We start from the raw sequence: 12,082 nt of genomic DNA, 5'->3' as shown, positions 1-12,082 counted from the left end.
CAGGCCCGGGACTCTGACCCAGGTGTGCACATGCCAGTGTGCACCCAGGCACACACAGACACATACTTGTACACACTCTGGCATACACCTGTGCACACCCAGGCACACACCTGTGAACATCCAGGTGCATGCCAATGCACACACAGACACACACCTGTGCAACCCAGTTACACACCTGTGTACATCCAGGCACATGCCAGTGCACACACAGACACACACCTGTGCAACCCAGGCACACCCAGACACACCTGTGCACACCCAGGCACATACCTGCCACTGTCACCAAGGCCCTGGTCCCTGCCTCCCCCCCCCCATTCATTTATTCACTCAATCATCCATTCCTCTGTCCATAAACACAGCTGCGTGTGGCCAGTGTGTGAGGGAGGCAGACCCACAAACTCGTCATTGCAGAGGTGACAAGTGGTTCAGCAGAAGAGAAAGCAACGGGGACGGGCTAGGGGGCCACACCGAGAGGAAGGACAGGGGACAGGGGACAGGGGCAGGCACACTGACGCTGAGAGCCGGAACCTGCTGAGCGGACAGACACGGGAGCGAGCTCGCTTTATGAAGCTTTGGTGGAAACCGAAATACCCTTCCAGGTGAGGGTCAAGGTGCTGCCAAGCTCAGAGGCTGCGTCACCCAGGGGCTGCGGTGCTGGGCCCAGGGGCGTCCGGACAGCAGCCCTCCTGTCCTCTCTCTCCCTCTCCCCCATCTCTCTCTCTATATTTGTCTATCTCTGCCCCACCCCAGTTCAGTCCCCACCTTCCTCCTTTACCCCCAGTGGTAGCCAAGCCCCTTGGCCCCAGGACTCAGTGCGCAGTAGCCACAGGGACCTCCCCTGCAGGGACACATCTGCTCTTTGAAACAAACCGTCCCCACCACCCAGAGCCCGCGTCCCCAGCCCTCCCACCCAACCCCACCCCGAATCTGGAACAAGGTGGCCCCAGCCCCCAGCCCCCAGCTCCCTGCACAGGAGGGAGGCTGAGGGGGGGCCGAGGGAGGAGCCCCTCGTCCCCAGAGAGCCCTGGAGCCCACGGCACATAATCCTGTTAAAATATTAATCCTCATTTAGCCGGAGGCGAGGCGGCTGCTGAGATAAAGCCCCTGAGAAGTAATAAAAGTCTAGGGCAATTGATAAAGCAGACCTTCGAGCTAATAAAACCTGCTATCCTGAAGGTCGGGTCAGACCCCGGTAATCAGGACAGTCATCAGCAGGCAGGTCCCGGCCTGGGCGGAGGAGGGGGCTGCCTAATCTCTCCCGGAGAGGGAGGAGGGACGCTGACTCTCAGCTCCCCCCACCCGCCGTGGCCCTTTGGGAGGAGCTGCCCACAGCGGGAGCCTCCCCGCCCTGCTCCCCACCGCATCCAGCCCAGGGCTGCACAGTGGTGGCCGGACAGGGCCCGCCATTCCCTGTTTGTATGAGGAGAAGCAGGTGAGGGATGAGGACAGGCAGCACTCAGCGGGGCGCTGGGGACAAGCCCAGCATGTCCCTCTGCCCAGTAGAAACCCAGCTTGGGCTGGGCAGCTGGTTCTCCCCAAGCAGGCCCCACGCACGGCTCAGCTCTCCCCAGGCCGAGGCCTCCGGGTCCGGTCCTGCAGAGTCCCGCAGAGGCCTGAGCAGGAGAAGCAGCTGGCCAGCGCTGCCTGCCTCCCGTGGTGTCCTGGAGGAGTGGCCCTTCAGGACCCCTCCCCACCATGCAGCCTGGTTTCCCCATGATGCTGCACCAGGAAGCAGGCGGGCCTGTCTCTAGGCCGCACGTCCACCTGGCTCAGCTGGGTCGACAACTTCAAAATGTGTGACCAACACCCCAGTCGCAAGGAGTGCCCCCAGCACCCAGCACCTGACCCCTGACATCTCCTCCAGCGACTGGACCGGGGCTCCTTGAGAAAGGGCCGCTTCCAGGACCGACAGGCCGAGGGTGGACGAGATGAGCCTGGAGCACCCTGCAGAGCCAGGAAGCTGGGAAAGAATGACAGCGTGGCACAGGGACGCAGGAGCCCCCGCAAGAGCTCCCGGGGCGAAGGCCGGCGCAATGCGGGCCACAGAATAAATGAAGCAGTGTTGGGTCATAACCAAAAGCATGCAATGCGTGCCCACCGCCCATCGGGGCACGTGACTGAGCAGGTCACGGCACCGGGAGCAGACGCGCAGCTCGCACGCAGAATTCCAGGTCACTTCCATGATGCTCCACCCCGGTCGTGCAGCAGGGCCCCTCCTCCTTAGGTTGGGGTGGCAGAAACTGACCTGCCTTCCAAAAGGCGGAGTGTGTAAAGGGAAGGTAGGAGAGAGTAACGTTAGGGGGAAGCTGGCGGATACCCTCTGGGCCACAGGTCAAGGTCATGATGACAGTCACGAACCGTGTTGGTGGCATGCACCTTGATGTGCTGGGAGGAGAGGGCACTTTGTCCCTGTGGTCGTCCTCCCAAGAACACCAGACTAACGAGGAGGAAAATATCAGATAACCCCAACCGAGGAACAGGCTACAAAATGCCTGGCCAGCATTCCTCGAAGCCAACAGCGTCACCGAACACCAGGACGGTCCGGGAAACTGTCACACCCAAGAAGGACATAGGAGACAGAATAACAACGTAACTGGGATCCCGGAACCCAGCGAGACCATTAGGCCAAGCACCGGGGACACCTGAGTTAATACTTATCATCATCAGCTCAGTAATTGCGAAACCAGCCAGCATGCTTCAAGGTGAGAGTTCCCAAGGTGGATTCAGGAACTCTTCTGTCCTTGTAGCCTATCCAAGAACCTGGAATTGTCCTAAACTGGCTTACTTATTTATTTTTTAATGTTTTGCATGGCCAGAAAGTACAGTGGGTATTTGCATAAAATGTCCCTCAAGATGTATTTATCCATCCCACAAGTATGCATCCAGCACGTGCTCTGGGCTGGCATTGTGCCAGGGTCTGGGGGTGACAACGGCGACAAGAGAGACCCTACTGAAACCGGGAGCCTCGAACTCCCTTCCTCCTGAAGAGCAGCTGGCACGCGGGAGGGCGGAGAACACCTCGAGGGACCGGTATGAACGATGGCAGTTGCGGAAACAGATCCCAGAAGTCCATCTTCAGAAATGCACATTGCGACATCCACGAGGGACCGAGCACAGACCCGCACATAGGTGTGGGGAAGAGAGGTCGGGACAGGAGGACTGTCCCAGCCTCTCTGAGCTGATACTTTAGGGCATCACTACACATTGATGTCCACCCAAAAGGAATAAAAGGTAAAGCCTCCTGGAGATGGTGAGGCAGAGGAAATGCAACATTATCCACTCCTGACAGCCACCTGATACTAAGTAGCCTCTCCTCCCCCTCCGTGCCCCAGGAAATAACGTAAGTCTGAACCCAGAGAAGTGAGTGATACCAAGATATCCACATTGTGCTACTTTAAAAAAAAAAAAAAATCAAGCCCACCGGTGTGGCTCGGTGGATTGAGCAGCGTCCCATGGGCTGAGAGGTCCCGGTTCGATTCCTGGTCAGGGCACATGCCCAGATTGTGGGCTCGGTCCCCAATAGGGGGTGTGCAGGAGGCAGCAGGTGGATGTCTCTCTCTCACATCCATGTTCCTATCTCTCTTTCCCTTCCTCTCTCTTAAAAAAAATCAATAAAAACATATTTTAGAAAAGAAAGAAAGAAAAAATCAACAGCCCCAACCCCCGATAACAGGATCCTAAGTGGCTGGTAAACCCACTGGTCTAGAAATGGTTCCGAGTGGAGGTTCTGAAGCCTGGGTTCAAGTCCCAGCTTCTCCAGTTGCTGAGTGACCTTCAACCTCTCTCTGCCTCGGTTTCCCCACCTGCAAAGGGAGATGTCACTAGCTGCCGCCTTCAAGAACACCCGCTTGGGTGAGACCGTGAGTGGAGCCCGGGGCTCAGCCCGTGGAAGGCGCCGGTACTGTGAGCTACGCCAACTCTTACACTCTGCTTGAAGGGACCGGGGAAGAAAAGGGAACCGAGGGAGGCCGAGCTAAGGAGCTCCCGGTGACTACACACGAGTGCAGTGCAGAGCCCTGGCCACCCCAGGCCGGGCCAGGACGCCCTGAGAAGGGGGAGGCAGGCCTTCGGCCACTAAAGGCCAGACCCAGGCAGGTGGGGAGGGTGAGCAGGAGGGGTGCCCACGTGCCCACGGCCCAGGGCCCGGCAGGGCAAGTGCAGGGTGTGAACAGAATCAGCTCCCTCATCACAGCCCACACACACCTGCCACCAAGACCAGCTCTGGGCCCTGACACAGCCCGGCTTGTCCTCCGGCCGGCCGCACCCCTGGACCTGGGGCGGCCCCTCCCCCACCCCCTGTGTCCCCCCATGGCCAGCATGCCATGTCCCTCCTGCCCAAACCCAGCAGAGCCATCGCTCTGCACCTGTGAATGAAATGCGTGGGCTGCGGCAGGGCCGAGCACCCCTGGGCTCCTCTGGGCCCTGCGGGGACCCGCCTGTCTCCACACCGCAGCCTCTGAGCTCGAGGCACCAGAGGGAGCAAGGATCACGAGAGAAAGGCAGCCAAGCGCGGGTGTGGAACAGGCCGGGAGGGCACCTGGCAGCTTGGTTGGCTTCATTGGCCAGCTTGTGGTCACATGGCCAAGTCGCCCTGCAGGGGATGCTGGGAAATGTAGTCTTCATTCTGGGCGGCCATCTCATTGGAATGGATCTGCTTTTGCGCGAGTCAGTGTTACACTGGACGCTAGATTGGGTTAGCACCCATCCCGGCTCCTCCTCGGCCTGCCTCCCGGCCTGAAGGGGCACGTCCCTCCTCCACCTGGCTTCACGCCCCCGCTCTGACCTCCTGATCGAAGGTGACATGCTCACCCCAGCTGCTCGGGCGGACACTGGGCTCCAAACTCTCCGCATCCGTCACTCCCGCAGCCACCACCCTGCTCTGGGCCACCCGCACACGCCTTCCCGCCGGCACCCGCACTGGGATTCTTCTATTACATGAGGACCAGCAGTGACAAAGAACTGTGCAGCCGGCTCGGGTCCCTCACACCCGCCCCCACCCCCATGAGCACAGGTGGCTAGGGGCCCCCTCTGACCACCTTGAGGAAGTCCATAAAACGAGACTGTCCAGGCCCGTGCCTCTGAGGATCCACGGGGCCCAGGACGGAAGGAAGGTGAGGCAGCGCTGACCCGGCCCATCAGGGTGCCACCCTGTCCCAGGAGACCCGGCAGGGGAACAGGTGCCCCCAGGCTGGGGCTTACCATAGACAAAGCCAGCCTTGGGCTGAGCTGCTGGCCCTCAGCTCCGGCACCCTGGGAAGCCCACCCACAGCCTTGACCCAGGCAGGCCTGGGGCCCACATACCCCAAAGGCCTCCCCAGATTACGGGCTGTGAAGTCTGAGCCAGCAGGGCACAGGGACCGAGAGATGCCACGGGAGCTGGGTGGAGATGGGGCCCTCCCGATGGAGGGGCCCCCCTCTGCTCTCCGAGCCTGCAGGACTGGTCCCCACCCTTCCCATAAGGACACACGGACCCGAGGGGGAGGGGCACAGGCAATAAAGGCTGCTGCCAGCAGGGCCAGGTGGCAGAGGCACAGACAAGGGTGACCGAGGGCCTCTGTCTGAGACACGGGTAAGTGCACAGTCTAGTTTTCAAAGACGCACAGGACCAGCCCGGCAGGTGACCCTGGGACTTTGCTCCGTGCCTCACAGGACCAGCGCAGCACCAGCGCGTCCAGGCAGCACATCATGACACGCTCAGCCGCCCTCCTCGCCGTCCTCGCGGGTCTGGCCGCCCTCCTGGCTCCCGCGGCAGGGGTGCCCGTCCGCCAGCAGCGCCCCCACCACAAGCTGCTCCTGGTGTCCTTCGATGGCTTCCGCTGGGACTATGACCAGGACGTGCACACCCCCAACCTGGATGCCATGGCGCTCGAAGGCGTGAAAGCCCGCTACATGACCCCTGCCTTCGTCACCATGACCAGCCCCTGCCACTTCACCCTGGTCACTGGTGAGTGTTGGCCTCGGGTGGGGCCTGGCGGCTGGTGGGGGGCTGAGAAGCCAGGGGGACCAGTGCACACAGCCCTGTCCCACGGGGCACCATGGGGGGACAAAGGAGAGACAGGAGGGGACACGCACTGGGGAGACAGCATGGTCAGCGTCCCTCACCACTGGTGGCAACTGACAGGGGACAAATAAATACAGACACGGTGACAACAGCCAAGGTGACAACCCAGGAGGCCTTCTGGAGGAGGTGTGTGGCCAGAACTCAGAAAAGCCCAAGAGATGAGTCTGGGCTCTCTGTGGCTCGCCCCAGCCCCCCTGCCCTTGAACAAAACTCTGGGTGTCAGCAGGGCTCCGGCGGAGCGCTTCCTGTTGTCCCAGCTGCCGGCTGCCTCATGACAGTCCCTGGCCTTCGTCACAGGACCGGGTCCCCTTCATCTCTCCTCTTCTTGTAAGAACACCTGTCACTGGGCCTGACCCCCGCACCCACTCGGAGGTCCTCATCTTAACCTAACTAGTCACATCTGCAATGGCCCTGTCTGCACACAAGATCACTTCCGAGATGCTGGGTGGGACGGCTTTGGGGGCCTCATTTCGGGCAGACAGCTCATCCTCACACCAGCGTTTCTGGGACCACAGCCCCCCTTATGCACAGACGTCAGCGCCAGCCATCCCCTCTGCCGTCACCTTGTCACTCACCACGCCACAGGTGGGGAGGGAGAGGCGGGGACGCACTCAGCCCAGTCTCCCTCCCCCTTGCATCTTCTGAATTCATGTGTGCGTTTCTGAGCCAGTGACAAATTTTCAAAGTACCTCGAGGACCCCCCACTCCTTAAGTGCCTGCCTAGGACCCTGTCTTGTGGCTACACAGTTCATTTCACGGGCTCCCTCCTGAGAGCCGCCCAGGTCGCGCGGCAGCTTTCGCTAAAACCAATGAGGCGTCAAGCGATCCCTCGCATGTGCGAACCTGCGCGCGTGCTCCGTGGGCCGCTGGATGGAGCTGCCTGCGCGCGTGCTCCGTGGGCGGCAGGATGGAGCTACCTGCGCGCGTGCTCCGTGGGCCGCTGGATGCAGCTGCCTGCGCGCGTGCTCCGTGGGCCGCTGGATGCAGCTGCCTGCGCGCGTGCTCCGTGGGCCGCTGGATGGAGCTGCCTGCGCGCGCGCTCCGTGGGCCGCTGGATGGAGCTGCCTGCGCGCGTGCTCCGTGGGCCGCTGGATGGAGCTGCCTGCGCGCGCGCTCCGTGGGCCGCTGGATGCAGCTGCCTGCGCGCGCGCTCCGTGGGCCGCTGGATGCAGCTGCCTGCGCGCGCGCTCCGTGGGCGGCAGGATGGAGCTGCCTGCGCGCGCGCTCCGTGGGCCGCTGGATGCAGCTGCCTGCGCGCGTGCTCCGTGGGCCGCTGGATGGAGCTGCCTGCGCGCGCGCTCCGTGGGCCGCTGGATGGAGCTGCCTGCGCGCGCGCTCCGTGGGCCGCTGGATGGAGCGGTCACTGGGTCAGAGACCACCTGCCGAGACTGGTGACAGAGCCGGCCCCTTGTCCCCTCTGCCGCCTCCTCCCCACAGGCAAGTACATCGAGAACCACGGCGTGGTCCACAACATGTACTACAACACCACCAGCAAGGTGAAGCTGCCCTACCACGCCACGCTGGGCATTGAGAGGTGGTGGGACAACGGCAGCGTGCCCATCTGGATCACCGCCCAGCGGCAGGTAACACGCACGTCAGCCCCTGGGACGGCGCAGTGGGGTAAGCAGAAAGGCCGAGACCACGTGAGCCCCCGGCAGGCCGCTGCCCACCCTGGGAGCCACAGGGCTCACGGCACAGGGGTGTGAAGGGTGCTCCCAAGTGGCGTGGGTGCCGGGAAGTCACCAGCACGTACCAGGGGCTCCACAGCCCTGCTGGCTCCTCCCTGGAGCCCTGGGACCGGGAGGGGTGGCCCGTCCCCCCAGCCAGATGGACAGCTACACCTGGTCCCTCTGGCACTTGGGGAGGGTTGCGGAGGGAGAAAACACCACTCGGCAGAAAGGCATGTAACACTAAAACAGCTTTGTCCCTTCCCCCCCGGCACCCTGCTCCAGGTCGGGCGGCTAAATTCTAAGAGCAAAGGTAAAGAGGTGGGTTGTGGTGTCAGTGCAGGGACCCCATCGCGCTGCACTGTTCTGGGGGTTTCCTGGCCCTGGAGGTGTGGCTTCCAGTCAAACACGGGAACCCTCAAGTCTGAGTCCCCCTAGGTCCAAACGGAGCTGCCAGCACCAGGCTCGGTCGCAGAAAGCTGAAGCTGAAAATGTGGCCTGGTGGCCGGGCCTGTGGGGACAGATGGTTGGGAGGACAGGAAGGTTGTGAATGAAGCAGCCAGTGGCCGATGGAAAGATGACGGACAGCCAGGGTGAAGCTGGAAGGGACAGGCAATGGGACGAGGTGGGGGGGGCCACACACTCCTGGACATGACTATGGCACAAGAGGCCGGGCTGCAGGCCAGGAAGGGGGGCCCCCAGCCTCAGGGCAGTGACCTGGGGCCCCATGGCGGTGAGGATGCTACGGACCTGGGGACACTTGTCTAGCCATTATGTCAGTGCTGAGTACACCACGCGCCTGCTCTGTCCTCTATGAAAATCATTACCAGCCCCAGGTAAGAGCTATGGCAGGCCTCAGAAACCAAGGCTGCGGCAGAGTCAGGAGTGGGGATGGGCAAGTGGACAGACACAAGCCGGGCAGGAGGGGCTGTGTGTCAGCCGGCGGGGCAAGGGGGTGCCAGCCGAGGGGTTGGGCTGTCGTGTGTCAACGCTGCCTCCCCGGCAGGGCTTAAAGACCGGCTCCTTCTTCTATCCTGGCGGGAACGTCACCTACCAAGGCACGGCGGTGACGCTGAGCCGGAAGGAAGGCGCTCTGCACAACTACAAAAACGAGAAGGAGTGGAGAAGCAACATCGACACGGTGATGAGGTGGTTCACGGAGGAGGGCCTGGACCTGGTCACGCTCTACTTCGGAGAGCCCGACTCCACGGGCCACAAGTACGGCCCCGAGTCCCAGCAGAGGAAGCAGATGGTGGAGCAGGTGGACAGGACGGTGGGCTACCTGCGGGAGAGCATCAGGCACAGCGGCCTCGACGGCAGCCTCAACCTGATCATCACGTCCGACCACGGCATGAGCACCGTCCACAAGAAAGCCGGCGACCTGGTGGAGTTCCACAAGTTCCCCAACTTCACCTTCCAGGACATCGAGTTCCAGCTCCTGGACTACGGGCCGAACGGCATGCTGCTGCCCAAAGCAGGGAAACTGGAGAAGGTGTACGAGGCCCTCAAGGATGCGCACCCCAAGCTCCACGTCTACAAGAAGGAGGCCTTCCCCAAGTCTTTCCACTACGCCAACAACCCCAGGATCACGCCCCTGCTCATGTACAGCGACCCCGGCTACGTCATCCATGGGGTGAGTTGCCTACGCATGCTCGGCTGGGGGCTCCTTCCCTGGGCTGGTGGGCCTCTTTTCGTCCTGATAAAAAGCTTCCCCTATTTCAAGCTAGTCCTCAGTTCGAGGGACAGCGACCACTAGAGGGACACAGTCATGGTTATGCAATAAGTGTATGTGCGTACACGTGTGTATAAGCCCAGTGTTTGTGTGTGCATGCCTGTGTACGTGTGTCTGTGTACACGTTTGCATGTGCGGGCTTATGTGCAGATGCATGTAGGGTGAAGTGTGGGAGATCAGCCTTAAGATTGACAGGGACAGGGCCGAGCAGGGAGCCCGACCCCACATCAGCTGAGGGCCACGGGGCTGCTCAAGGGGAAACAAGACGCATGAAGGGGGAGGGACCCGTGAGAAGGCTGCTGATGAGGGAGGGGTCACGGAGGAGCCCCGGGGTGTGGCCTGGGAGGACGGCTCTGCCCTGTTTGCTGGGGTCCCCGTGTGTCCCAGGGTCTTTGCAGAGGCGCTCTCTGAGGCACCAGTGTTTTACGCCTCCGAATTCAGAGTAATGGAGGCTTGGAATCCCTCCTGCCCCCCGTGTGAACTCCAGGGCTCCTCTGCCCATGCTGCCAGTGTCCGGGGTGGAGAGGGGGCTGCTGGCAGAGAGGGCGTGGGCCGGGACTCAGGGTGCTCCCCCGCAGAGACTGAACGTGCAGTTCAACAACGGGGAGCACGGCTTCGACAACGGGGTCATGGACATGAAGACCATCTTCCGGGCCGTGGGCCCCAGCTTCAGGAGGGGCCTGGAGGTAGAACCCTTTGAGAGCGTCCACGTGTACGAGCTCCTGTGCAAGCTGCTAGGCATCGTGCCCGAGGCCAACGACGGGAACCTCAGCACCCTGCTGCCCATGCTCACACCCAGGGCCGACAGCGGGGTCCCCAGTACCGCCCCGTCCACAACGCACTCAGGTGAGGGCCCCCCGCCGGCACCCGTTCCACCACCTGCAGAGAGCACGTCCGCTGTGGACAGGTGCCCGCCAGCCACGTGGGCCTTCTCCTTCCCTGTCCCGGCTTCTGGGAACACCTCAGGTCCCTGCCGTCCCCACGACACCTGGCACCGTGCGGGGGAAGAGCAGGTGGCTGTGAGCATGTTTAAGAGGGGAGACTGAGGCCGGAGGACGGTGGTCTGCCCGGGCACGGGCCCTTCTGGGTGAACCCATGCTCCCACAGAGCCACTCCATCCTCTGCCAGCCTGCCCCCCACCCCGCCCGCCCTGACCCATCACAGGGCAAAGGTCATCTGGGCCGCAGGGGGCCTGGCTAGACGAGAGCAGGAGGCCAGTGCACTGCGGCGGTGGACAGAGGGGTGCTGGGAGTTTAATTCAGAGACTTGTGGGGCAGTGGGGCACCTCGCCACCATGGAAGAGTTGGGGTGAGTGACATGCTCCCACTTCCCTCATTCACCGGATCCTCCACTTTTCCTTAGGGTCTGCCCTCCTGGCTGGCGGCTGCCCCACCCTGGTGACCGGGCTGCTGGGGGCTGCAATTCTTCTGGCCAAGGTCGAATAATGCCCCATCGCTCAAGGTCAGAGGCCCAGGAGGTGGAGGGAGGATGGGACCATCAGCCCGCAGAGACCTGGCCCCCTCCCACCACAGAGGGTCAGTCCTCGGCCCTGGCAGCCCCTCCCAGCCCCGTGCAGGCTCTCAGCTGCTCTGCCCGAGCAGACAGCCCCGCCCCGCCCTCTGCCTGCAAGGGCTCTGGGCTCCACGCAGCCAGCCGGGAAACTCAGAAACTGTCGTGGGGGCGGCTGCAGAGGTGGGGTCCCTGGAGCACCAGGGGGCCAGCTCAGAGGACTCCGCTGGCTGAGGAACAGCCCCCCACCCCGTCTCTGCCCCGTGATGTCACAGCCTCTGGTCAGAGCAGAAACAAGTCATTCGTTCTAAAAGAGCACATGGGCACCAGGGGTCAGGCTCGGGTCTGGGCCCTGTGGACACATGGAACCAGACAGCCAGGACCCGGGCCTCACAGTGTGTCCCTGGGGGGCCAGGGAGGGCAGAAAATGCAGAGGAACCAAGGGCAGAGAGGACTGGGCCGTAGAGAGGGGCGGGTGGGGCTGCCCCTCTGAGCAGGTGGGTTTGGGGGAGTCCTGGAGGGTGAGCTGGCTGGGCCAAGGCCTGGGGACGGCCGCGCTCCAGGCGGGAAGGAGCCGGTGTTTCCGGAAGACAGGCCTGGTGGGCTTGCAGGCCTGCGAGCACGGGCGGGCACCGGGAGCCGGCCGCACACGGAGTAGGCAGGTGACCCCACGGGCAGGAGGGCGCCCGCAGCCCAGGTGACGCAGGGGCCTGCCATGTCTGATGTGCATGATGGAACGAACCCCACACACCAGGCGGGAGCTCGGGAAGGAGCAGGGAGAGCCAGCTAGGAGGTCACTCGGAGTTCGGGCAGGACATCTAGGTGGCAGGACGAAGTCGGGGCAAAATGAAGATTCAAGATGCCTCTCAGGGGCCGGACCTTCAGGGTCTGTGGACGACGGAGTGGAGGGCGAAGGCAATGGACTGAAGGCTGGGGCTGAGGTGCGGCCTCAGCTGCCCGGTGGACACAGCCACCGGCTGACAGGAGGTGGGGACCCGGTAAACAGAGAGAGGGGTCACCACACAGCTGATTCCCCACCACCTCCCCTCCCCAAGTCCCTCCATCTCCTCCAGCAAACCCACCCCACCCCACCCACGCCCGCTTCCCCACCCA

General features: G+C 62.6%; 1 protein-coding gene across 1 annotated transcript; it reads left to right on the top strand.

The window, feature by feature from the left end:
- The first annotated feature begins 5,685 nt into the window (after positions 1-5,685).
- ENPP7 (ectonucleotide pyrophosphatase/phosphodiesterase 7) lies at positions 5,686-10,905 on the top strand. Its single transcript, XM_036268322.1, has 5 exons — positions 5,686-5,944; positions 7,499-7,644; positions 8,735-9,361; positions 10,039-10,306; positions 10,823-10,905. The coding sequence occupies exons 1-5, from the start codon at positions 5,686-5,688 to the stop codon at positions 10,903-10,905; spliced, it is 1,383 nt and encodes a 460-aa protein (XP_036124215.1).
- The last annotated feature ends 1,177 nt before the right edge of the window (positions 10,906-12,082 follow it).

Source organism: Molossus molossus, unplaced genomic scaffold (genome assembly GCF_014108415.1).
Source record: "Molossus molossus isolate mMolMol1 unplaced genomic scaffold, mMolMol1.p scaffold_m16_p_19, whole genome shotgun sequence".
Lineage (NCBI taxonomy): Eukaryota > Metazoa > Chordata > Mammalia > Chiroptera > Molossidae > Molossus > Molossus molossus.
This window is presented reverse-complemented; position numbering and strand designations above follow the sequence as displayed.

Excerpts from the sequence above, each read along its gene's own strand:
- ENPP7 (XM_036268322.1), top strand. The coding sequence starts at position 5,686 with ATGACACGCTCAGCCGCCCTCCTCGCCGTCCTCGCGGGTCTGGCCGCC. Across the intron at positions 9,362-10,038 it reads CCGGCTACGTCATCCATGGG|AGACTGAACGTGCAGTTCAA; the intron begins GTGAGTTGCCTA and ends GCTCCCCCGCAG. Across the intron at positions 10,307-10,822 it reads CCCGTCCACAACGCACTCAG|GGTCTGCCCTCCTGGCTGGC; the intron begins GTGAGGGCCCCC and ends ACTTTTCCTTAG.